At 61.1% G+C, this 26,678-nt stretch overlaps 1 protein-coding gene across 8 annotated transcripts in view; it reads left to right on the top strand.

Annotated features, from left to right (window-relative positions):
- The window catches only part of GAK (cyclin G associated kinase), a 103,555-nt gene that overhangs the window by 10,850 nt on the left and 66,027 nt on the right, over positions 1-26,678 (top strand). For 5 of the 8 annotated variants that reach the window (XM_054253568.2, XM_054253569.2, XM_078367748.1 and 2 more), the window contains exons 2-5: positions 673-734; positions 1,537-1,596; positions 2,761-2,875; positions 18,731-18,873. In XM_054253568.2, the coding sequence (XP_054109543.2) occupies positions 673-734; positions 1,537-1,596; positions 2,761-2,875; positions 18,731-18,873 (380 nt within the window). Of the gene's footprint in view, positions 1-672; positions 810-1,536; positions 1,597-2,760; positions 2,876-18,730; positions 18,874-26,678 lie in introns of all 8 variants that reach the window. The other 3 variants (XM_078367749.1, XM_078367751.1, XM_078367752.1) reach the window with 1 other exon arrangement.

The raw sequence follows: 26,678 nt of genomic DNA on the forward strand, positions 1-26,678 counted from the left end.
TGCTGGGGCTGTGTGTCTGGGGCTGTGTGTGTGCTGGGGCTGTGTGTCTGGGGCTGTGTGTGTGCTGGGGCTGTGTGTCTGGGGCGGGGTGGGGGGTGTGTGTGTGTGCTGGGGCTGTGTGTCTGGGGTGGGGTGGGGTGTGTGTGTGCTGGGGCTGTGTGTCTGGGGCTGTGTGGGGGTGTGTTGTGTGCTGGGGCTGTGTGTCTGGGGCGGGGTGGGGGGTGTGTGTCTGGGGTGGGGTGGGGGGTGTGTCTGGGGTGGGGTGGGGTGTGTGTCTGGGGCGGGGTGGGGGGTGTGTGTCTGGGGCCTTGTGTGTGGGGGGCTGTGTACTCTGGGGTTGTGTATTGGGGGGGGGCGTGTGTGCTGGAGCTGTGGGGAGATGTGTACTCTGGGGCCGTGTGTGTGTGGGGCTGTGTGTGAGGGGGTGCCATGTACTCTGGGGCTGTGTGGGGTGGGGACCATGTGTGCTGGGTCCGTGTGTGTTGGGGGGCCGTATGCACTGGGGCTGTGTGTCTGGCACTGTGTATGCTGAGGCCATTATGTTTTGTAGAAAACTGCTGGCCATAGCCACAAGTTATTTTTGTATTTTACTTAGTGAAGGTGTTTTTAAGCCTAATGTGTTAAATGAAATGAAATCATAGTATTGAACTGACAAGTATTTTTAATTTTCAGGAGGGTTTGCATTTGTATATGAAGCTCAAGATGTGGGAAGTGGCAGAGAGTATGCACTAAAGGTAATGAACGGTCTACCATTTCCTCTGGATTTCTGATACATTTGAAGGAACCCTCTGGATGACGGTGTTTTTGGGGTGCGTTCCTGTTGTTTACTTCATTTCCTTTTGCCACCTGCGAATTCTTGTCCCTTCTCTCTGGCTGAAGCTCAGCAGCCTTGGTCTCCGGCTTTGGGCTTTGCACGTCTGTGGCCCTGCCTGCCCCGAGGTGGGGCCTGTGCTGCCTTGGAGAGAGGGCAAGGGTGACCCCACGGTGGGGCCATGCCCTCTTGGCCTTTTTGTGCCAAAATAAGGGCTCTGTGAATACACGGAGTTTGAAAGCTGCTTGTAAAAAAATGTGTGTTGATGGCCTATCTGTAAACAGGAGCCACTGTGGGAGGGTCTGCACCGTGTGGTTTTGTCCTGAGACCTAAGAAGGCCCCATTTGCTGTCACCACACTGGGCCCCAGGGTGGCCCCACCTCCGAGAGTGGCCATGAGCGGCCTGTGCTGGTGGTCTGCAGGCTCCCCCGCCGGTCTCTGCCGAGCATCTCCGCTCTTCCTTTTTGTCTGTCTCATTTCACTCTGGCCTGTTTGGAGGGAAGGCTCCTGTTTTTGTCTTTTCTTGTGTCCTTGGACCCCAAAGATCTTTCGAGGGTCTTGAACCCGCAGCATGTTTTTACACGGGTCAAAGGTGAGAGCCACAGGACGGGGGCCGTGTCAGACACGTTGCATTGTTGCCTTGCATGTTTGCGTCCGAGATGACGCATCAGGTAAAGGGGGAGGAAAAATGCTTTAATTTTTGTGTGTGCTATTTCCTGATACAGAGGCTATTATCCAACGAAGAGGAAAAGAACAGAGCCATCATTCAAGAAGTGTGTTTCATGGTATCCTTTTCCCAGAGCCAGGGGCCAGCACGGCGGCTGTGGCTGGCACGGGCCTGCATCAAGCTGTGGCTGCCAGCTGCCGGGACGCTACTCTGTGACATTGTCTTTCATGTGTTAAAATTGGCTTTTTGCTTTTGCTAAACCTGTAGGCGACTTCTAGTAAGAAGCAGTTTTTTCCGTTTTTTACTCCTAGGGTGGCAGTAAAAGATTCAGAAGTGTTGGGGATGGAGTTGTTCATACCCAAGAGATCTCCCTGCCCATTGGAAAGGCTGGTTACTGCAGGGGCCCTGGCCTGGCCTGGCTCCCTCAGCTCCTCCTTCTCGGCTCCTTCAGAGACCTGGCTGGAAGCTGTGCAGCTGGCCTGGCTCCCATAGGCCTCCATGTGGCTTCTCAGCAGCCCCTCTTGTCCTTTTTCAGGCTGTCCAAGCATGATTGGGCAGGGCGTCTCCTGTCGCTGATGGAGAATCTGTCCCCTGCCACACACCCTTCCTGAGCCAGGGGTCTTCGGTCCTGGCTACCCTCAGACTCTGCTTCTCTTTCTGCTCCTAGCTCTGTCCACTTGGCGAGCCTGCTGGCTGCCTAAGTATGGGTTCAGGTGGACATGGCCACCCCGCAGCCTCCCTGTGCACAGCCCTTGAGGGCCCTGCCTCCTCCCGCCTGGTGGGACGGACTTTGGTGTTGCTGTGGTCAGGTGTGTGTGGCCGACCTGCCTGCCCTTGTCCCCGCCTTCTCCTGCGGCTCCTCCCGTGTCCCCTCCTCCCGTGTCCCCTCCTCCCGTGTCCCCTCCTCCCGTGTCCCCCTCCTCCCGTGTCCCCTCCTCCCGTGTCCCCTCCTCCCGTGTCCACTCCTCCCGTGTCCCCCTCCTCCCGTGTCCCCTCCTCCCGTGTCCCCCTCCTCCCGTGTCCCCTCCTCCCGTGTCCCCCTCCTCCCGTGTCCCCTCCTCCCGTGTCCCCTCCTCCCGTGTCCGCTCCTCCCATGTCTGTCTGCCTCCCTCTTGGTCGCTCGCCGCTCTCGTCCTCATCTTCTGCTCTGGCGTCTCAAATTGCAAGGGGAGTAGATTCAAGTATTAGGACTTCAGCGTTTTAATGTTGGGTACATTTGTGTTTAAGTGCACAGAACTGTGGACATGGTTATGCACATTCTCCTTTAACAAGACAACTGCAGAAAAGGCTTTCCGGGCACCCGAATATCGTCCAGTTTTGTTCTGCAGCATCCATAGGGAAAGAGGAGTCAGACACGGGGCAGGCTGAGTTCCTCCTGCTCACGGAGCTCTGTAAAGGTAACGTCCCGTGAGGCCGGCTCGGTGCTTCCAGCGTGACTGCATCACTGGGAAACGTTCTCAGCATCTCCTCTTGGGCCACACTGGTCTTAGTGGGAAGCGCGGGCAGCTGTCTGTCAGGAGCTGCGAGAGGCCCACGCTGACGCCCCGTGAGCTGCCACTGCCCAGTGGGTCTCCTGTGTTGTCTCCTCGCAGAGCTGCGGGCAGCCAGAGAGCCGGGCTCCCATCCTCCTGTCTCCCGTGGCCACACAGGGCTGAGCGCGGGGGCCTTCTGTGAGCAGGTGTTGAGCAGGGGTGGAGGGTGCTGCTCTCTGTCCTTCTCGGGGCTCTGGGGTCCCGGCGGGGTGCAGCGTGGTGGTCTTCTGTGAGCAGGTGTTGAGTGGGGGTGGAGGGTGCTGCTATCTGCCCTTCTTGGGGCTCTGGGGTCCCAGTGATGAGAGGAGGGGAGAGGCCACAGAGGTAGACACCTCCAGGCCCTCTGTGGGTGCCTGACCTCATCAGCATTGAGCCCAAGAAGATGGCAGGACAGGAAGAGAGGCCAGCTGATCGGAGGGTGCCTTTTGGAGAGTTGTGGGAGCAGTGGTCTGTGTGAGTGACTTCAGGGTACGTTGCCTTGGTGTCACTGGAACCAAGTGACTGGCGTGAGGATAGGCTGGCCTTGCTGAGCCTCAAGCTGTGTTGCCCAAGGGGAAACGGCCCTACCCGTGTCCCCTGCCTTGTGTGGTGCCCTCTGGAGCTCCTGTGCACCCGTGAGGGGAAGTCGGGCAGTCAGGGAGGCCTCAGAGCTGCTGCCTGGCCGGCGAGGGGGCAGTGACACAGTGGTTCCCCTGCGTCTGTCACCTAGGCCGAGAGAGTGGGGAGACGAGAGCCCGGGAGGCGGGAGCAGCAGGGGAGACTAAAGCAGGGAGCCCGCAGAAGGAAGCCTGTGGGGAGGGCACCAGAACCGCATGAGAGCTGTCGTGCACAAGCCAGCTCCGTTCCCACAGGCCTGAGGGGACAAGTACGGGTGGGGCAGCAGGTTCAACAAGAGGGCAGCAGGAGGGGCGTGTGTTCAGAAGTGGAAGAACTGAGGGTAGATACCCACTCTGCGGGGGGCCCTGAGCTTCGGGAAGGGGGACTCTGTGCTGTGTTGGGTGGCCTGCATTTAGTTGGAGGGGCCCTGAGCTTAATGGAGGAGGGGACTGCACTTAGCGGGGGACCCTGCGCTGCTGAGTGGAGGTGTCCCTGTGCTGAACTGGGGGACCCTGTGCTGAGTGACGGATGGTGGATTGTGCTGTGTCAGCTGCTTCCATGCAGTGGCTGCACCTGTCAGTGCCCTCTCAGGCAGGGTGTCCTCTCTGCAGCTGTGCCCTGGGCTGAGCCGGGTGAGACCTGACCGCCTGCGACCCCTGGCTCTGCCCATGCTCCTCCACCTGGGGCCCCACCTGACCCTTCCTTGGCACCACGCCTGGCAGCTGGCCCAGGCCCCTCTGTGGTCCTCCAGCTCCTGTTGCCAGGGTCGTCCTTGCGTGGGTAGTGGATGCATGCTTGATGTGGCCGAGACGTCTCTTGGGGGTCAGAGCCACCAGAGGCTGAGGAGATGCTGCCAGGTGACACCAGGATGTGCCACTTCTGTTCTCAGCACTGTGTTCGAAGGCGCCAAACCTGCGGAAGACTTGAAGTCAGCACAAGGGCGGCCACTTCCTGCCCATGGAGCTCCCCAGACTCCAGCAGGTTCCACAGTGGCTTCCTCTCTCTCCATTCTAACCCTTTAAAAATAACGTGCAGACATCAAGTCCAGAAAGTCTCGTAATCCTATACAGCCTGAGAGAAATTCCGCGATGGCCGTTGGCGTTGGTACCCCCGAGAAACCCTCGCGATTTGGTGAGGCTGTGCCGTGCAGTCTGCGCTGGGCTGTCTCCCCGTCCCTGACTTGTCGCTCCCAGCCGTTCATGCTCACACACCAGGCCTCACCAAGGCTCCCAGCCCAGCGCCTTCCCTCACACACCAGGGCTCGCCAAGGCTCCCAGCCCAGTCCCTTCCCATGCACACACCAAGGCTCCCAGCCCTTCCCCTTCCCTCATACACACCAGGGCTCACCAAGTCTCCCAGCCCTTCCCCTTCCCTCATACACACCAGGGCTCACCAAGGCTCCCAGCCCTTCCCCTTCCCTCATACACACCAGGGCTCGCCAAGGCTCCCAGCCCTTCCCCTTCCCTCATACACACCAGGGCTCACCAAGGCTCCCAGCCCTTCCCCTTCCCTCATACACACCAGGGCTCGCCAAGGCTCCCAGCCCTTCCCCTTCCCCTTCCCTCATACACACCAGGGCTCACCAAGGCTCCCAGCCCTTCCCCTTCCCTCATACACACCAGGGCTCACCAAGGCTCCCAGCCCTTCCCCTTCCCCTTCCCTCATACACACCAGGGCTCACCAAGGCTCCCAGCCCTTCCCCTTCCCCTTCCCTCATACACACCAGGGCTCACCAAGGCTCCCAGCCCTTCCCCTTCCCTCATACACACCAGGGCTCACCAAGGCTCCCAGCCCTTCCCCTTCCCTCATACACACCAGGGCTCACCAAGGCTCCCAGCCCTTCCCCTTCCCCTTCCCTCATACACACCAGGGCTCACCAAGGCTCCCAGCCCTTCCCCTTCCCTCATACACACCAGGGCTCACCAAGGCTCCCAGCCCTTCCCCTTCCCTCATACACACCAGGGCTCACCAAGGCTCCCAGCCCTTCCCCTTCCCTCATACACACCAGGGCTCACCAAGGCTCCCAGCCCTTCCCCTTCCCCTTCCCTCATACACACCAGGGCTCACCAAGGCTCCCAGCCCTTCCCCTTCCCCTTCCCTCATACACACCAGGGCTCACCAAGGCTCCCAGCCCTTCCCCTTCCCTCATACACACCAGGGCTCACCAAGGCTCCCAGCCCTTCCCCTTCCCTCATACACACCAGGGCTCACCAAGGCTCCCAGCCCTTCCCCTTCCCCTTCCCTCATACACACCAGGGCCCACCAAGGCTCCCAGCCCTTCCCCTTCCCCTTCCCTCATACACACCAGGGCTCACCAAAGCTCCCAGCCCTTCCCCTTCCCCTTCCCTCATACACACCAGGGCTCACCAAGGCTCCCAGCCCTTCCCCTTCCCCTTCCCTCATACACACCAGGGCTCACCAAGGCTCCCAGCCCTTCCCCTTCCCTCATACACACCAGGGCTCACCAAGGCTCCCAGCCCTTCCCCTTCCCCTTCCCTCATACACACCAGGGCTCACCAAGGCTCCCAGCCCTTCCCCTTCCCTCATACACACCAGGGCTCACCAAGGCTCCCAGCCCTTCCCCTTCCCCTTCCCTCATACACACCAGGGCTCACCAAGGCTCCCAGCCCTTCCCCTTCCCCTTCCCTCATACACACCAGGGCTCACCAAGGCTCCCAGCCCTTCCCCTTCCCTCATACACACCAGGGCTGACCAAGGCTCCCAGCCCTTCCCCTTCCCCTTCCCTCATACACACCAGGGCTCACCAAGGCTCCCAGCCCTTCCCCTTCCCCTTCCCTCATACACACCAGGGCTCACCAAGGCTCCCAGCCCTTCCCCTTCCCCTTCCCTCATACACACCAGGGCTCACCAAGGCTCCCAGCCCTTCCCCTTCCCTCATACACACCAGGGCCCACCAAGGCTCCCAGCCCTTCCCCTTCCCTCATACACACCAGGGCTCACCAAGGCTCCCAGCCCTTCCCCTTCCCTCATACACACCAGGGCTCACCAAGGCTCCCAGCCCTTCCCCTTCCCCTTCCCTCATACACACCAGGGCCCACCAAGGCTCCCAGCCCTTCCCCTTCCCCTTCCCTCATACACACCAGGGCTCACCAAAGCTCCCAGCCCTTCCCCTTCCCCTTCCCTCATACACACCAGGGCTCACCAAGGCTCCCAGCCCTTCCCCTTCCCCTTCCCTCATACACACCAGGGCTCACCAAGGCTCCCAGCCCTTCCCCTTCCCTCATACACACCAGGGCTCACCAAGGCTCCCAGCCCTTCCCCTTCCCCTTCCCTCATACACACCAGGGCTCACCAAGGCTCCCAGCCCTTCCCCTTCCCTCATACACACCAGGGCTCACCAAGGCTCCCAGCCCTTCCCCTTCCCCTTCCCTCATACACACCAGGGCTCACCAAGGCTCCCAGCCCTTCCCCTTCCCCTTCCCTCATACACACCAGGGCTCACCAAGGCTCCCAGCCCTTCCCCTTCCCTCATACACACCAGGGCTGACCAAGGCTCCCAGCCCTTCCCCTTCCCCTTCCCTCATACACACCAGGGCTCACCAAGGCTCCCAGCCCTTCCCCTTCCCCTTCCCTCATACACACCAGGGCTCACCAAGGCTCCCAGCCCTTCCCCTTCCCCTTCCCTCATACACACCAGGGCTCACCAAGGCTCCCAGCCCTTCCCCTTCCCTCATACACACCAGGGCCCACCAAGGCTCCCAGCCCTTCCCCTTCCCTCATACACACCAGGGCTCACCAAGGCTCCCAGCCCTTCCCCTTCCCCTTCCCTCATACACACCAGGGCCCACCAAGGCTCCCAGCCCTTCCCCTTCCCCTTCCCTCATACACACCAGGGCTCACCAAGGCTCCCAGCCCTTCCCCTTCCCCTTCCCTCATACACACCAGGGCTCACCAAGGCTCCCAGCCCTTCCCCTTCCCTCATACACACCAGGGCTCACCAAGGCTCCCAGCCCTTCCCCTTCTCTCATACACACCAGGGCTCACCAAGGCTCCCAGCCCTTCCCCTTCCCCTTCCCTCATACACACCAGGGCTCACCAAGGCTCCCAGCCCTTCCCCTTCCCTCATACACACCAGGGCTCACCAAGGCTCCCAGCCCTTCCCCTTCCCTCATACACACCAGGGCTCACCAAGGCTCCCAGCCCTTCCCCTTCCCCTTCCCTCATACACACCAGGGCTCACCAAGGCTCCCAGCCCTTCCCCTTCCCCTTCCCTCATACACACCAGGGCCCACCAAGGCTCCCAGCCCTTCCCCTTCCCTCATACACACCAGGGCTCACCAAGGCTCCCAGCCCTTCCCCTTCCCCTTCCCTCATACACACCAGGGCTCACCAAGGCTCCCAGCCCTTCCCCTTCCCTCATACACACCAGGGCTCACCAAGGCTCCCAGCCCTTCCCCTTCCCTCATACACACCAGGGCTCACCAAGGCTCCCAGCCCTTCCCCTTCCCCTTCCCTCATACACACCAGGGCTCACCAAGGCTCCCAGCCCTTCCCCTTCCCTCATACACACCAGGGCTCACCAAGGCTCCCAGCCCTTCCCCTTCCCTCATACACACCAGGGCTCACCAAGGCTCCCAGCCCTTCCCCTTCCCCTTCCCTCATACACACCAGGGCCCACCAAGGCTCCCAGCCCTTCCCCTTCCCCTTCCCTCATACACACCAGGGTTCACCAAGGCTCCCAGCCCTTCCCCTTCCCTCATACACACCAGGGCTCACCAAGGCTCCCAGCCCTTCCCCTTCCCCTTCCCTCATACACACCAGGGCTCACCAAGGCTCCCAGCCCTTCCCCTTCCCTCATACACACCAGGGCTCACCAAGGCTCCCAGCCCTTCCCCTTCCCCTTCCCTCATACACACCAGGGCTCACCAAGGCTCCCAGCCCTTCCCCTTCCCCTTCCCTCATACACACCAGGGCTCACCAAGGCTCCCAGCCCTTCCCCTTCCCCTTCCCTCATACACACCAGGGCTCACCAAGGCTCCCAGCCCTTCCCCTTCCCTCATACACACCAGGGCTCACCAAGGCTCCCAGCCCTTCCCCTTCCCTCATACACACCAGGGCTCACCAAGGCTCCCAGCCCTTCCCCTTCCCTCATACACACCAGGGCTCACCAAGGCTCCCAGCCCTTCCCCTTCCCCTTCCCTCATACACACCAGGGCTCACCAAGGCTCCCAGCCCTTCCCCTTCCCTCATACACACCAGGGCTCACCAAAGCTCCCAGCCCTTCCCCTTCCCCTTCCCTCATACACACCAGGGCTCACCAAGGCTCCCAGCCCTTCCCCTTCCCCTTCCCTCATACACACCAGGGCTCACCAAGGCTCCCAGCCCTTCCCCTTCCCCTTCCCTCATACACACCAGGGCTCACCAAGGCTCCCAGCCCTTCCCCTTCCCTCATACACACCAGGGCTCACCAAGGCTCCCAGCCCTTCCCCTTCCCTCATACACACCAGGGCCCACCAAGGCTCCCAGCCCTTCCCCTTCCCTCATACACACCAGGGCTCACCAAGGCTCCCAGCCCTTCCCCTTCCCCTTCCCTCATACACACCAGGGCTCACCAAGGCTCCCAGCCCTTCCCCTTCCCCTTCCCTCATACACACCAGGGCTCACCAAGGCTCCCAGCCCTTCCCCTTCCCCTTCCCTCATACACACCAGGGCTCACCAAGGCTCCCAGCCCTTCCCCTTCCCTCATACACACCAGGGCTCACCAAGGCTCCCAGCCCTTCCCCTTCCCCTTCCCTCATACACACCAGGGCTCACCAAGGCTCCCAGCCCTTCCCCTTCCCCTTCCCTCATACACACCAGGGCTCACCAAGGCTCCCAGCCCTTCCCCTTCCCTCATACACACCAGGGCTCACCAAGGCTCCCAGCCCTTCCCCTTCCCCTTCCCTCATACACACCAGGGCCCACCAAGGCTCCCAGCCCTTCCCCTTCCCCTTCCCTCATACACACCAGGGCTCACCAAGGCTCCCAGCCCTTCCCCTTCCCTCATACACACCAGGGCCCACCAAGGCTCCCAGCCCTTCCCCTTCCCCTTCCCTCATACACACCAGGGCTCACCAAGGCTCCCAGCCCTTCCCCTTCCCTCATACACACCAGGGCTCACCAAGGCTCCCAGCCCTTCCCCTTCCCCTTCCCTCATACACACCAGGGCCCACCAAGGCTCCCAGCCCTTCCCCTTCCCTCATACACACCAGGGCTCACCAAGGCTCCCAGCCCTTCCCCTTCCCCTTCCCTCATACACACCAGGGCCCACCAAGGCTCCCAGCCCTTCCCCTTCCCCTTCCCTCATACACACCAGGGCTCACCAAGGCTCCCAGCCCTTCCCCTTCCCCTTCCCTCATACACACCAGGGCCCACCAAGGCTCCCAGCCCTTCCCCTTCCCTCATACACACCAGGGCTCACCAAGGCTCCCAGCCCTTCCCCTTCCCTCATACACACCAGGGCCCACCAAGGCTCCCAGCCCTTCCCCTTCCCTCATACACACCAGGGCTCACCAAGGCTCCCAGCCCTTCCCCTTCCCCTTCCCTCATACACACCAGGGCTCACCAAGGCTCCCAGCCCTTCCCCTTCCCCTTCCCTCATACACACCAGGGCTCACCAAGGCTCCCAGCCCTTCCCCTTCCCTCATACACACCAGGGCTCACCAAGGCTCCCAGCCCTTCCCCTTCCCCTTCCCTCATACACACCAGGGCTCACCAAGGCTCCCAGCCCTTCCCCTTCCCTCATACACACCAGGGCTCACCAAGGCTCCCAGCCCTTCCCCTTCCCCTTCCCTCATACACACCAGGGCTCACCAAGGCTCCCAGCCCTTCCCCTTCCCCTTCCCTCATACACACCAGGGCTCACCAAGGCTCCCAGCCCTTCCCCTTCCCCTTCCCTGATACACACCAGGGCTCACCAAGGCTCCCAGCCCTTCCCCTTCCCCTTCCCTCATACACACCAGGGCTCACCAAGGCTCCCAGCCCTTCCCCTTCCCTCATACACACCAGGGCTCACCAAGGCTCCCAGCCCTTCCCCTTCCCCTTCCCTGATACACACCAGGGCTCACCAAGGCTCCCAGCCCTTCCCCTTCCCCTTCCCTCATACACACCAGGGCTCACCAAGGCTCCCAGCCCTTCCCCTTCCCTCATACACACCAGGGCTCACCAAGGCTCCCAGCCCTTCCCCTTCCCCTTCCCTCATACACACCAGGGCTCACCAAGGCTCCCAGCCCTTCCCCGTCCCCTTCCCTCATACACACCAGGGCTCACCAAGGCTCCCAGCCCTTCCCCTTCCCTCATACACACCAGGGCTCACCAAGGCTCCCAGCCCTTCCCCTTCCCCTTCCCTGATACACACCAGGGCTCACCAAGGCTCCCAGCCCTTCCCCTTCCCCTTCCCTCATACACACCAGGGCTCACCAAGGCTCCCAGCCCTTCCCCTTCCCTCATACACACCAGGGCTCACCAAGGCTCCCAGCCCTTCCCCTTCCCCTTCCCTGATACACACCAGGGCTCACCAAGGCTCCCAGCCCTTCCCCTTCCCCTTCCCTCATACACACCAGGGCTCACCAAGGCTCCCAGCCCTTCCCCTTCCCTCATACACACCAGGGCTCACCAAGGCTCCCAGCCCTTCCCCTTCCCCTTCCCTCATACACACCAGGGCTCACCAAGGCTCCCAGCCCTTCCCCTTCCCCTTCCCTCATACACACCAGGGCTCACCAAGGCTCCCAGCCCTTCCCCGTCCCCGTCCCTCATACACACCAGGGCCCACCAAGGCTCCCAGCCCTTCCCCTTCCCTCATACACACCAGGGCCCACCAAGGCTCCCAGCCCTTCCCCTTCCCCTTCCCTCATACACACCAGGGCCCGCCAAGGCTCCCAGCCCTTCCCCTTCCCTCATACACACCAGGGCTCACCAAGGCTCCCAGCCCTTCCCCTTCCCTCATACACACCAGGGCTCACCAAGGCTCCCAGCCCTTCCCCTTCCCTCATACACACCAGGGCTCACCAAGGCTCCCAGCCCTTCCCCTTCCCTCATACACACCAGGGCTCACCAAGGCTCCCAGCCCTTCCCCTTCCCCTTTCCTCATACACACCAGGGCTCACCAAGGCTCCCAGCCCTTCCCCTTCCCTCATACACACCAGGGCTCACCAAGGCTCCCAGCCCTTCCCCTTCCCCTTCCCTCATACACACCAGGGCTCACCAAGGCTCCCAGCCCTTCCCCTTCCCTCATACACACCAGGGCTCACCAAGGCTCCCAGCCCTTCCCCTTCCCTCATACACACCAGGGCCCACCAAGGCTCCCAGCCCTTCCCCTTCCCTCATACACACCAGGGCTCACCAAGGCTCTCAGCCCTTCCCCTTCCCCTTCCCTCATACACACCAGGGCTCACCAAGGCTCCCAGCCCTTCCCCTTCCCCTTCCCTCATACACACCAGGGCCCACCAAGGCTCCCAGCCCTTCCCCTTCCCTCATACACACCAGGGCTCACCAAGGCTCCCAGCCCTTCCCCTTCCCCTTCCCTCATACACACCAGGGCTCACCAAGGCTCCCAGCCCTTCCCCTTCCCTCATACACACCAGGGCCCACCAAGGCTCCCAGCCCTTCCCCTTCCCCTTCCCTCATACACACCAGGGCCCACCAAGGCTCCCAGCCCTTCCCCTTCCCTCATACACACCAGGGCTCACCAAGGCTCCCAGCCCTTCCCCTTCCCCTTCCCTCATACACACCAGGGCTCACCAAGGCTCCCAGCCCTTCCCCTTCCCCTTCCCTCATACACACCAGGGCTCACCAAGGCTCCCAGCCCTTCCCCTTCCCTCATACACACCAGGGCTCACCAAGGCTCCCAGCCCTTCCCCTTCCCCTTCCCTCATACACACCAGGGCTCACCAAGGCTCCCAGCCCTTCCCCTTCCCTCATACACACCAGGGCCCACCAAGGCTCCCAGCCCTTCCCCTTCCCTCATACACACCAGGGCTCACCAAGGCTCCCAGCCCTTCCCCTTCCCTCATACACACCAGGGCTCACCAAGGCTCCCAGCCCTTCCCCTTCCCCTTCCCTCATACACACCAGGGCTCACCAAGGCTCCCAGCCCTTCCCCTTCCCCTTCCCTCATACACACCAGGGCTCACCAAGGCTCCCAGCCCTTCCCCTTCCCCTTCCCTCATACACACCAGGGCCCACCAAGGCTCCCAGCCCTTCCCCTTCCCTCATACACACCAGGGCTCACCAAGGCTCCCAGCCCTTCCCCTTCCCCTTCCCTCATACACACCAGGGCTCACCAAGGCTCCCAGCCCTTCCCCTTCCCCTTCCCTCATACACACCAGGGCTCACCAAGGCTCCCAGCCCTTCCCCTTCCCTCATACACACCAGGGCTCACCAAGGCTCCCAGCCCTTCCCCTTCCCTCATACACACCAGGGCTCACCAAGGCTCCCAGCCCTTCCCCTTCCCTCATACACACCAGGGCTCACCAAGGCTCCCAGCCCTTCCCCTTCCCTCATACACACCAGGGCCCACCAAGGCTCCCAGCCCTTCCCCTTCCCCTTCCCTCATACACACCAGGGCTCACCAAGGCTCCCAGCCCTTCCCCTTCCCCTTCCCTCATACACACCAGGGCTCACCAAGGCTCCCAGCCCTTCCCCTTCCCTCATACACACCAGGGCTCACCAAGGCTCCCAGCCCTTCCCCTTCCCCTTCCCTCATACACACCAGGGCTCACCAAGGCTCCCAGCCCTTCCCCTTCCCCTTCCCTCATACACACCAGGGCTCACCAAGGCTCCCAGCCCTTCCCCTTCCCCTTCCCTCATACACACCAGGGCTCACCAAGGCTCCCAGCCCTTCCCCTTCCCTCATACACACCAGGGCTCACCAAGGCTCCCAGCCCTTCCCCTTCCCCTTCCCTCATACACACCAGGGCTCACCAAGGCTCCCAGCCCTTCCCCTTCCCCTTCCCTCATACACACCAGGGCTCACCAAGGCTCCCAGCCCTTCCCCTTCCCTCATACACACCAGGGCTCACCAAGGCTCCCAGCCCTTCCCCTTCCCTCATACACACCAGGGCCCACCAAGGCTCCCAGCCCTTCCCCTTCCCTCATACACACCAGGGCTCACCAAGGCTCCCAGCCCTTCCCCTTCCCTCATACACACCAGGGCTCACCAAGGCTCCCAGCCCTTCCCCTTCCCTCATACACACCAGGGCTCACCAAGGCTCCCAGCCCTTCCCCTTCCCTCATACACACCAGGGCCCACCAAGGCTCCCAGCCCTTCCCCTTCCCCTTCCCTCATACACACCAGGGCTCACCAAGGCTCCCAGCCCTTCCCCTTCCCTCATACACACCAGGGCTCACCAAGGCTCCCAGCCCTTCCCCTTCCCCTTCCCTCATACACACCAGGGCTCACCAAGGCTCCCAGCCCTTCCCCTTCCCTCATACACACCAGGGCTCACCAAGGCTCCCAGCCCTTCCCCTTCCCTCATACACACCAGGGCTCACCAAGGCTCCCAGCCCTTCCCCTTCCCTCATACACACCAGGGCCCACCAAGGCTCCCAGCCCTTCCCCTTCCCCTTCCCTCATACACACCAGGGCTCACCAAGGCTCCCAGCCCTTCCCCTTCCCTCATACACACCAGGGCTCACCAAGGCTCCCAGCCCTTCCCCTTCCCTCATACACACCAGGGCCCCACCAAGGCTCCTCTGTGTGGTCGGCTGCGATGTGTGTTAGTCTCTGTTGTTCATGACACATTTTTCCCTGGATGTTTCTAGGCTCTGACACCAGCTCCTGGGCTGTGCTTCTGGGACCTCCTCGTAGCTGGGAGGTGCTGAGACTGGTGAGATGTGAATTCATCCTGTGAATTCATGCTGCGTGAAACGAGCGCCATGGGCCTCGCGCTCCATGGTGTCTCCCATTGTCATCAGCTTTCATTATGAAAGAACGTACTCACTGACAAAATACAAGCAACACAGAGTTAGGCCAGGCGCGGCAGCTCATGCCTGCAATTCCGCACTTTTGGGAGGCCAAGGTAATTGCTTGAACCTGGGAGGCAGAGGTTGCGGTGAGCCAAGGTCGCACCACTGCACCCCAGCCTAAGTGACAGTGAGACTCCCTCTCAAAACAGCAGCACAGAGTTGTATGGGTGCTTATAGGAATGAGATTCTACTTCATGTAATTCTCCTTTTTAAAAAAATTTGCTGTATCAGGCGCATATATTTACGTGTGTGTGTGTGTGTGTGTGTGTGTACTTTTGACAGAGTTTTGCTCTTGTCACCTGGACTGGAGTGCAGTGGCACGATACCGGCTCACCGCAGCCTCTGCCTCCGAGGTTCAAGCAATTCTCCTGCCTCAGCCTCCTGAGTAGCTGAGATTACAGGCATGCACCACCATACCCAGCTAATTTTTTATTTTTAGTAGAAATGGAGATTCTCTATGGTGGTCAGGCTGGTCTTGAATTCCTGACCTCAGGTGATCACCTGCCTTAGCCTCCCAAAGTGCTGGGATTACAGGCATGAGCCACCATGCCTGACCTCTCAGACATATTTTTTGGAGACAGGGTCTTGTTCTGTTGCCCAAGCTGGAGTGCAGTGGTTCATAGCTCACTGTAGCTTCAAAATCCAGCACTCCAGCATTCCTCCCGCCTTAGCCTCTGGACTAGCTGGGACTACAGGTGTGCATGACTACTCTTTAATTTTAAAGAGTGAGATTTTCTTAGAGACAGAGTCTCGCCGTGTTGCCAGGCTGGTCTGAAACTCGCTAGCTCCAGCGACCTGCCCATCTTGACCTCCTGTAGCACTGAGATGACAGGTGTTGGCCACTGTGCCTGGCCAAGTTTTGTATTTTTGTAGAGGTGTTTTGCTATGTTGCCCAGGCTAGTCTTGAACTCCTGGGCTCAAGTGATCCTCCCACCGAGGCCTCCTGAAGCGCTGGGATCACTGGCGAGAGCACCCTGCTCCGGCGTCGTTCCACACAGTGCCTTCGCCTCATTCCATCCTGAAGGCTGGTGTGGCTGCATCCGAGGCCCTCTGTGTGTTGGCCTGCAGGCTTCCTGGAGCTGCAGTTGCTGCAGTGTGAGCCTTGCCCACCGTCTGCCCAGCATTTGGTTCAGCCTGGATAAAGCCCAGACGGGCTTCCTGTGGGTCCAGTGATGGATGGTTTGCTGATTATGTCCCTTGCTTATCATTTGAGAGGTGAGAACGCCTTTGCAAGGGGCAATCTCGGTTGCAGACATCCTGGCTTTGGAAGGTTGAGCAGGACGGGTATGAGAATGGAAGCCACTCGTTTCCAGTGCATTCCTAGGGTGGTGGGGAGGGGTGGAGCCAGCGGCTCAGTGCCGCCCCTGCATGGGATGCCGTGGGAGGGAGAGGGGTCAGGCCCAGCCCCTCAAGTCATAAATGCAGGAGGCAAACTAGCACGTGCACCTGCTGGCACACTCCTGGGACTGCCCACCTGGAGCTGGGTGTGCGGCTGGAGAGCTGAGCCGCAGGGCTCTGTGGATGGCACAGCTGTGCTGGGGAGAGCCACGGCGTCTCTGAGAAGCGGGAAGGACATGGGCACCTTGTGCAGCTGCAGGTACAGGCCTCACTGGTGGAGGCCTCGAGGCAGGCTCCAGACATGTGCCCGGCCCTCCTGTGAAGCATCCCCTCCAGTGCCCTCTGAGGGAAGAGCCATACAGCTGTTCCCCACTTGGCCGCATACAGAACTTTTACTTTTAAAACCCTGTTTATTCTCACTGAGAATGAGGCACTGAACAGGGGCCAGTTACCACTGACACGGACTCGTCCCACCTGTGTTGCCAGAGCCAGCCTAGAGGGCAGGCTGATCCCCAGGCCTGGCCTCAGCCTCTCCTGGGTCTGTTCCTCTGGCTGAGCACCCCGTTTCTCTGGGCACAGAGTCAGGCACAAAGCTTTTGAGGCAGCTGTGGTGGGACTGGAGGGGGGGCTCTTACCTGGGGTTGAGGGTCAGGGCCGCAGAGCTGGGTGCCTGGAGACTCGGCGGCAGGTGGAGGCCGCACTGGGCTGTGCTCGTGACATCTGGCACGTCCCATCTGTGAGTCAATTCCAACGTGGCCAGCCCGAGCTGCGGTGAGCATCCTCACATTTGTGTTGTCTCTGTGATCTCACGCCGGGCCTTCACGTCCTCACGCTCACGCCGCCTGTGATCTCACGCCGGGCCTTCACGTCCTCACGCTCACGCCGCCTGTGATCTCACGCCGGGCCTTCACGTCCTCACGCTCACGCCGCCTGTGATCTCACGCCGGGCCTTCACGTCCTCACGCTCACGCCGCCTGTGATCTCACGCCGGGCCTTCACGTCCTCACGCTCACGCCGCCTGTGATCTCACGCCGGGCCTTCACGTCCTCATGTTCTCACGTTCACATTGTCTGTTCTCTCACACTGGGCCTTAGATGGCAGGGCTGCGTCTGCTGAGTGGTTGAATTGAGTTGTATGCACACTCTGCTATGTGCAGGCACCAGAGTCTCAGTGACTCGCCACACAGCTGATCCAAGCCTACACCAGATTGTTGGGTGGCCCCAAGAACCCAGGAGAGAATGAGTCATGGGGAAGGGTGCACGTTTAGGGGGTGTGGGTGGAGTTGGCTCCCTGGGAGGTGAGCGGAAGGGCGGTATGGGAAGCATTCTGGTGGCAAGAGCAGTGTGTGAGGGTCCGGGGTGGGGGAGGGAGGCTGGTGTGGCTGAGGGTGCAAGGTCAGGCAGCATGGGGGAGGCCCTGGGCGGGTCCCGTGGGTGGTGGTGATGGTCTGGGCTCTGCGGCTGCATGGGTGGTGGCCATCAGGGGCATGGAGTGGGCTGAGCAGAGGGTGACAGCAGCTGGGCAGGAGCATGGGGCCGAACAGCTGGGGCGCAGGAGTCAGAGCCCCAGGGATGCTGCCATGCTTGGGCTGTAGGCAGCTGAAATTGGCAGGACCCAGCGTAAGACCAGGGTAGCAGCAGGATGGGTTGGGTCTAGACATCGGTGGGGGCTGCATAGGGGTGCTGGGGTGACTCATAGTGTGAATGCTCTGGGCCCCAGCAGGTCCTCAGCCCTGTTTGCCACCCCGGCCCTCCTTGGTTTCCTGGTTAGGCCAGGGCATGGGGGCTGGAAGGAGCCAGCCACAGCAGGATGGGGTCCCTGGGGTGTGGGCCACGCATAGGCTGAGACTGCGAATGTGAAGTGATCGTCTGTCATCTAAGGACACTGAGTGTTCACTTGGAGGATTCAGCACTTGTGTGTTTGTGGTCACTTGTCTTCCATCCGTGTTGGTGACGCCTGGCTGTGGTTCCCATGTTCACGGCGCGTGGTGCACACCGGCCTCTGCTCTGTGTCACTTGACTGTGGGGCTTCTGCTGCTGGGTGGGGGTCTCGTACCCGGGGCTGTGGTGGGCATTCTCATACCTGCAACCCCTTCTTAGCAGCTGAAGGAAAGACAGGACAAGTGCCTAGGGTGGGCTTGACTCAGCCTGTGGCTGGAAAAGGCAGCGTCCCAGTGTGGCAGGGTCCATAACGTAGCCTGGGCCAGGGAGGGCAGAGCGCTGTTAGTGGCTCCATGGCGATGGTGTAATGGTAGAGGGTGGTGGCTGCAGGTCGTCCAGGTTCTTGGCGTTTTGAACACAGAATTGGACAGCACTCCCTGTCCAAGCAAGGAAAGAGGCAACACCAGAACAAACGCAGGGTCTGTTGAAAACAGAAGTGCATGCCACCGTGTGGGCGCCCTGAGCAGAGTCTTCCTGGGTCCAAGTAACTCCAGAGGTTCTTCCCGGCCACTCCTGTTCCCTCCCGTCGGTGACGTGGGAGCCACAGTTGGTCTGACGTTGCAGACAGCAGCCAGCCCGAGCATGAGGTCAAGTCACAAAGGGGTGGCTTCTGTGCAAACACCGATCTAGGTGGTCACGCGGTCGCAAATGCAGACCCGGCCTTCAGGAAGTCTCCCGTGTGGCCAAGTCCACTTCGCATCTGCAAGTGTCCCGACTGCCAGGCAGGAAAGGTCAAGGGGAGTCGCCTCTGGTCCTTTTGTTGCTTGGGCTGGAAAGTGAGGGTTTTCCTTTCGGTGTAGTTTGGGGAAGTCCCATGATGCGGTCTTAGGTTCTGGCCTCCAGACCCTGTTCCCTCAGTGTGAGTCTCGTTCTCTTCTAGGGCAGCTGGTGGAATTTTTAAAGAAAATGGAGTCTCGAGGTCCGCTGTCATGTGACACGGTTCTGAAGATCTTCTACCAGACGTGCCGGGCGGTGCAGCACATGCACCGGCAGAAGCCGCCCATCATCCACCGGGACCTCAAGGTAGCGGCCCCACTCCCCACCCATCACCCACAGGGACCTCAGGGTAGCAGCCCCACTCCCCACCCATCACCCGCAGGGACCTCAGGGTAGTGGCCCCACTCCCCACCCATCACCCACAGGGACCTCAGGGTAGCGGCCCCACTCCCCACCCATCATCCACCGGGACCTCAGGGTAGCGGCCCCACTCCCCACCCATCACCCACCGGGACCTCAGGGTAGCGGCTCCACTCCCCACCCATCATCCACCGGGACCTCAGGATAGTGGCCCCACTCCCCACCCATCACCCACAGGGACCTCAGGGTAGCAGCCCCACTCCCCACCCATCACCCACAGGGACCTCAGGGTAGCAGCCCCACTCCCCACCCATCACCCGCAGGGACCTCAGGGTAGCGGCCCCACTCCCCACCCATCACCCACCGGGACCTCAGGGTAGCGGCTCCACTCCCCACCCATCATCCACTGGGACCTCAGGATAGTGGCCCCACTCCCCACCCATCACCCACCGGGACCTCAGGGTAGCGGCTCCACTCCCCACCCATCATCCACTGGGACCTCAGGGTACTGGTCACACTCCCCACCCATCATCCACTGGGACCTCAAGGTAGCAGCCCCACTCCCCACCCATCACCCACCGGGACCTCAGGGTAGTGGCTCCACTCCCCACCCATCATCCACCAGGACCTCAGGTACTGGCCACACTCCCCACCCATCACCCACCGGGACCTCAAGGTAGCAGCCCCACTCCCCACCCATCACCCACTGGGACCTCAGGGTAGTGGCTCCACTCCCCACCCATCATCCACCGGGACCTCAGGTACTGGCCACACTCCCCACCCATCACCCACCGGGACCTCAAGGTAGCAGCCCCACTCCCCACCCATCACCCACCGGGACCTCAGGGTAGTGGCTCCACTCCCCACCCATCATCCACCGGGACCTCAGGTACTGGCCACACTCCCCACCCATCATCCACCGGGACCTCAAGGTAGCAGCCCCACTCCCATCATCCACCAGGACCTCAGGGTAGTGGCCCCCACTCCCGACTCCAGCTGCTCAGCCTCCATGCATGGGTCTCCGTGGTGAGGAGGTGGATGTGTGGCAGATGAGGCTGTGTCTTTTCACCAGAGAAGATGAGCTTCTCAACAGTGGAGGCGGATCTTCCAGAAACTGCCTTTCCAGCCTGAAGAGAATTACCGCCTGTCTCACAGGCCTTTGCCCACAGTGGGGATGGACCCACCTCCATGCGAGGGCCCTTCACTCCTGATGGGGGTGTTCACAGCCTGGAGCTTCCGTCTGGAAATCCAGGTCCCCATGCTGGGCGCTTGCTCACTCCCATCTCTGTGGGGAGCTGCGGACAAGGCTGCTCACCAGTGGTGTCAGTTTGGGCCCCCCACTCCTACACAACCCCCCCCCAGTGGTGTCAGCCCTAGCCCCCCACTCCTGGTCACTCTGTCCCCATTCCTTGGCCCCTGGGCAGTCTTGGACCCTGCAGCGGCTCCTCTTGGATCCCGGAGGAAGCTGGGTGCTCCTCTGCCTGGCCCTGTCTCAGGCACTTGACGGGGGGGTGGCTGGACCCCTTATCTGTTCAGCTTGAGAGGAGCTCCCTGCACTTCATGACTGTTCCCCCACTGCAGCTCCCATTCTGTTCACGGGCAGACTCCCTGCCCACCTCTCCTGTCACCATGGGTTTCTCCAAGGCGTGGTATCCGGGGATTGCCATTATGTGGGTGTGAGCCACTGGCCGCATGTAAAGGGCCGCCCTGCCCACCACACCACCACGAAGCTGCTCTGGGCTGGGGCTGGGCCTGTGCTCCTTGCAGCCGCTGGCACCATATGGTTTTCCGTGTGACATGGCTGCTTCCCACAGCCCCACCAAGGGCACTCCCACCCCCCACAGCCCCACCGAGGGCACTCCCACCCCCCACAGCCCCGCCGAGGACACTCCCACCCCCCCACAGCCCCGCCGAGGGCACTCCCACCCCCCACAGCCCCGCCGAGGACACTCCCACCCCCCACAGCCCCACCGAGGGCACTCCCACCCCCCACAGCCCCGCCGAGGGCACTCCCACCCCCCACAGCCCCGCCGAGGACACTCCCACCCCACACAGCCCCACCGAGGGCACTCCCACCCCCCACAGCCCCGCCGAGGACACTCCCACCCCACACAGCCCCACCGAGGACACTCCCACCCCACACAGCCCCACCGAGGACACTCCCACCCCCCACAGCCCCGCCGAGGACACTCCCACCCCACACAGCCCCACCGGGGACACTCCCACCCCACACAGCCCCACCGGGGACACTCCCACCCTACACAGCCCCACCGAGGACACTCCCACCCCACACAGCCCCACCGAGGGCACTCCCACCCCCCACAGCCCCGCCGAGGACACTCCCACCTCACACAGCCCCGCCGAGGACACTCCCACCTCACACAGCCCCGCCGAGGACACTCCCACCTCACACAGCCCCGCCGAGGACACTCCCACCTCACACAGCCCCGCCGAGGGCACTCCCACCACCCCACAGCCCCGCCGAGGGCACTCCCACCCCCCACAGCCCCGCCGAGGGCACTCCCACCCCCCACAGCCCCGCCGAGGACACTCCCACCTCACACAGCCCCACCGAGGACACTCCCACCACCCCACAGCCCCACCGAGGATACTCCCACTGCCCCACAGCCCCACCGAGGACACTCACACCCCGCACAGCCCCACCGAGGACACTCACACCCCGCACAGCCCCACCGAGGACACTCCCACAGCCCCACCGAGGACACTCCCACCCCACACAGCCCCACCGAGGACACTCCCACAGCGCCACCGAGGACACTCCCACCCCACACAGCCCCACCGAGGACACTCCCAGCCCACACAGCCCCACCGAGGACACTCCCACAGCCCCACCGAGGACACTCCCACCCCACACAGCCCCACCGAGGACACTCCCACAGCCCCACCGAGGACACTCCCACCCCCCCACAGCCCCACCGAGGACACTCCCACCCCGCACAGCCCCACCGAGGACACTCCCACCCTGTGGGCTGTCTGTGCTGGAGTTGCCTCTGTTGATTTGGGCTGGCCTGGTGGGTGGTGCAGGCTGATGGCTTGTGATTTGCCTTTTCCTGATATTAATGAAGTTCAGTGTTTGCTCAAGTCACTGCAGCCTCGCTCTTCAGTCAACTTCTTTTTGTTTCTTGCCTTTTAAAAAGTTTTTCCCACCGGTTCGTGTGTTTGGTGCGTTGGGACAGCTGATGTGTTCTCATCATCTTAAACGTCACCTGTGCCGAAGGCGTCTTCTGGTTTGGGGCCCAGTTTTCACTCCTGCTGTGGTGTCTTTTAAAAAACCCAGGACTTCGTGATGAAGCCTGTGCCCAGTCTGCCCATGGTGGCCCTGTGCTCCTCACAGTGGCCCCATCCTCCTCACGGCGCCCCATTCTCTTCTCCTCACAGCGGCCCTGCCCTCCCCATGGTGGCCCCGTGTTCCTGGCTGAAGCAGTTGCTTTGCTGAAGAGGTTTTTGGGGGTCTTTTTGAGTCAGAGCCTGGCTATGCAGCCCAGGCTGGAGTGCAGCGGCACTAACAAGCCTCATTGTTGCCTCCACCAACTGGGCCCAGCGGTCCTCCCACCTCAGCCTCCGGAGTAGCTGGGACCACAGGCGCACATCACGCCTGCCTCGTTTTTGTATTTTCAGTAGAGATGGGGTTTCACCACGTTGCCAGGTTGGTCTCGAACTCCTGAGCTCAAGTGATCCACCTGCCTCAGCCTCCAAAACTGCTGGGATTCCAGGTGTGGGCCACTGTGCCCGGCCTGCTGAAGAGTTTAAAGCCTCTTCGCTCCCAGATACTTTTGTCCATGTCTTTGGGGATGTGAGGACAGTTCTCTCTTTTTTTTTAATTGAGACAGAGTCTTGCTCTGTCACCTAGGCTGGAGCGCAGTGACTCAATCTTGGCTCATTACAGCCTCTGCTTCCCAAGTTCAAGCGATTCTCCTGCCTCAGCCTCCTGGGTAGCTGGGACTATAGGTTCCTGACACCATACCTGGCTAACTTTTGTAGTTTTAGTAGAGAGGGGGTTTCACCATGTTGGCCAGGATGGTCTCGAACTCCTGACCTTGTGATCCACCCGCCTCGGCCTCCCACAGTGCTGGGATTACAGGTGTGAGCCACCGTGCCCGGCCAGGACATTCCTTATGTGATTTAGATGCCATTATCCACAGTGAGGTGTGTGGAACGGAGCACCGTCTCTTGCTCTCCCGTTCTCAGCCTTCCCTGGTTTTCCCAAAGTGCAGCTGCTCTCAGACCTCTTTAATCTAGAGTGATGCCTTTGGCCACAGCTCATGGAGGATGCCCTGTGCTGGCCTTGGCTCCCTAACACTGCTCAGGCCAAGGGGACAAGGGGGCCAGTGAGGCCACAGCCCCGTGGTGTCTCTTGTGGAGCACAGAGCTGTGTTTCAGGTCCTGCTCCCAGCACCCACCTTAGCCTCTCCTCCCAGGAGCTGAAATCCACCTGGTCTGTGTCCAGAGTAATTGACCTCATGTGACTCGAGGTGGGAGCCATGTCCTTTTGTCCACCTACACCTAGTGCATTGGCTTGTGTGTGTCCGTGGGGCCGCCTAGGCCCCGCCTCCCCTCCAGCATCTGGTGCCTAGGAGCCAGGAGGCTTGTAGGTGCCTAGGAGGCCCGAGAGCACCCTGGCTCTCCTCACGTGCTCTGGGTAGGGGGGCACAAGGCTGTGGCTCCCTTTGTGTGCCTGGGTGGAGGACACAAGGCCGTGGCTCTCCTCATGTGCCCTGGGTGGGGGGCCCGAGGCCATGGCTCTCCTTGTGTGCCCTGAATGGGTTCCCCAAGCCTTGGGTGGCCAGGCTGAGCTGCTTTTCCTGCACAGCTCGTTCCTTGTCAGCCCACCAGGACCTGGTCTCTGGTGGGAGTTTCACTCTGCATGTCTCTGGTTACGGCTGCCTTTTCCCTGCTTCGCTGTGTGCTCCTACTTTATAGCAAATGGGTCTTCACGCAGATTTTCATTATGGATACGTATGGCGTTTTTCATTTGTCCCCTGACCTCAGAGGGCCTAGAAAGCCAGGGTGTAAGGTGACCGGCTGGACAGATGCCCCAGGGCAGAAGCCTGTGGGCACCATCCTGGAGCCTCCCCCAGCCATGCCTGAGGCCCTTTTGCTCCTGCTCCTCCCCTTCCTCCCTCTCTTCCTTCTGTTTCTTCTTTCCTTTTCTAAAAACACATTGTGCCCAGCACACAGGGTTGCTTTTGAGGGAAGGTTCTTCAAGGTTGTAAACAAGACCCCTGGTTTCCAGAAATAGATGTGCCTGAGGCCCCATTCTGGCGAGAAGGGGCTTCGGGGCTACAGGCCCGGCAGGTGCTGCCCGTGGATGGTCCCGTTGGCCATCTGGCTAGTTCTTCCTGAGGAGACTGTCAGTGGCACCGAGACCCTCCTGCTTCACGTTTTTGAAGTGTGATGGATTGTGTAATGGTGCTTGTGTGTATTTTAAGGAAAACAGAAACAGAAGGTTAAAGTTCATGAACAATCTGTTTGTGAGCCAGCCCCGCACTTCACAGCACTGGTCTTTGCTGCTGTTCCATGGCTCTGTGGCAGGAGCCCGGGCCGCACTGCAGCCCCGCATTCCCCTGGGAGTCTGGGAGCATCCTGAGTCCTCCGCTGCAGGAGTCTGGGCGGGTCCCGTGTCCTCCGCTGCAGGAGTCTGGGCGGGTCCCGTGTCCTCCGCTGCAGGAGTCTGGGCGGGTCCCGTGTCCTCCGCTGCAGGAGTCTGGGCGGGTCCCGTGTCCTCCGCTGCAGGAGTCTGGGCGGGTCCCGTGTCCTCCGCTGCAGGAGTCTGGGCGGGTCCCGTGTCCTCCGCTGCAGGAGTCTGGGTGGGTCCCGTGTCCTCTGCTGCAGGAGTCTGGGCATGTCCCTCGTCCTCTGCTGCAGGAGTCTGGGTGGCTGTCTGCGGAGGGGCAGGCAGTGCATGCCCCACGTGCCAGCCCCGTGCTTCATCTCTACTGGCTGTAAGTGGGCACGGGTGCCTGTGTGGGGGCGAGGGCGCTCCTGGGCCTCAGGCACTGCGCGCTGCTGCTGCTTCCCTCTGTGTGGTCTGCATCCGAGCCAGAGGCGCTCATCTTTTCTCCCCTGGATGTCCTGTGGGTAGAGCCAGGCCCCACTCTGCATTTGATTCTCTTGCTCAGCCCTGTTCCACGTGTGTCCCGCACTACCTCACAGGCCCATGGTGGGCATGGGCTTCACTGGGTTCCCTGTGGTCTGCCGTGGGTAGCATGTGTGTCCGTTTCCTTCTCTTGTTCACGACGAGCCCTCCTGTCTGCACCTATGGACAGCCCGTCCAGCTTGCTGGTCCATGGAACAGGTGTTCTCTGTAGGACAGGGGCCTGCAGGGTTCTGTGGTCGGAGGGCATCTGCAGCCAACCCTGGGCGTCCTCTGCACTCTCGGATGCTGCGATTCCACGCTTTGCCCGCCTGGGGCATGGTGGGTGCTGCTCCCTCAGCCTGTCCAGGGTGCCCGTGGCCTTAGTTTGCATTTTTCTCCTGTCGATGAGGCTGGCTCGTCAGAACCTGGGCATCCTCTGGGGGAGTGTCTGCCTTCCCCTCGCTGCCTGTGGGAACCTGTGCTGGCCACATGCATGCCGAGCACCTTCCATCTGTGGTGGTCATGCTGCCTTCCCGGAGCCCTGTGCTGGCACAGCTCTTTCTCTCCAGAGGGGATGCCTGTGCTGGCCTCCTCCATGTCTGATATCTGTATCTTGTTGAGGAAGCCACTCCTTCCCTAGCTCAGGAGGAGCTCCTGTGGGCCATCTGCCGAGAGAGCTGTGGTTTGCCTTAAAGTTGGAGCTGAGGCTTCCCTGACTGTGTGAGCTGGGGCTGAGGCTTCCCTGACTATGTGAGCTGGGGCTGAGGCTTCCCTGACTGTGTGAGCTGGGGATGAGGCTTTCTCCTTTGTTCTGGTGGTCACCCGGTGCTGGCGGCTGGACTGAGTGCCACGTTGCTGCCCTGTCGTGCGTGCAGCCGCTGACGTCTGTGGCCTCTCAGTGTGCTCGCTGGATACCCTCTTGGGCCTGCCAGAGCTGCATGATGGGCTATAACGTGACTTCACCATTATGGGGCCCTTTCTGCTTCTTTGTGTCTCAATATACATTTTTTATTTTATTTTTTGAGAGGGAGTCTCTCTCTGTTGCCCAGGCTGGAGTGCAGTGGCACGATCTTGGTTCACTGTAGCCTCCACCTCCTAGGTTCATGGGATTTTCCTGCCTCAGCCTCCCGAGTAGCTGGGACTACAGGCACCCACTACCACACTGGCTAATTTTTGTATTTTTGTAGAGACTGGATTTCAGCACGTTAGCCAGGCTGGTCTTGAACTCCCGACCTCATGCGATCCTCCCGCCTCGGCCTCCCAAAGTGCTGGGATCGCAGGCGTGAGGCACCACACCCAGCCTCATGTGCCACATTATTAATTGAGTTATCTTTCCTTGAGTTATGGTTGGTTTTTTTGATTTTCTGCTTTTATTTTTCTGAATTACACACATTATATTTGATCATAAGTAATTTAAGACACGTTTGAGGAAGACCCCTTTACTGACCTCTGTGAAATTCCTCAGCCCCTCGGGGCCTGCTTCTTGGTCTGGGCCCCTCTGCCTGCCAGAGCCCCTCTGCATAGGCCTAGAGCGGCCCCTGCACCCCTTGCTGGCCAGTACAGAGCTGGCTGTGTCCATGAGTGGGAGGTGCTGGAGGGTACCCGGCAGCTGTGGCCCTGGGTGAGGGCTGTCTGGGAAGGGCCCTGGCTGTGT

This window comes from Callithrix jacchus, chromosome 3 (genome assembly GCF_049354715.1).
Source record: "Callithrix jacchus isolate 240 chromosome 3, calJac240_pri, whole genome shotgun sequence".
NCBI classification, from domain to species: domain Eukaryota; kingdom Metazoa; phylum Chordata; class Mammalia; order Primates; family Cebidae; genus Callithrix; species Callithrix jacchus.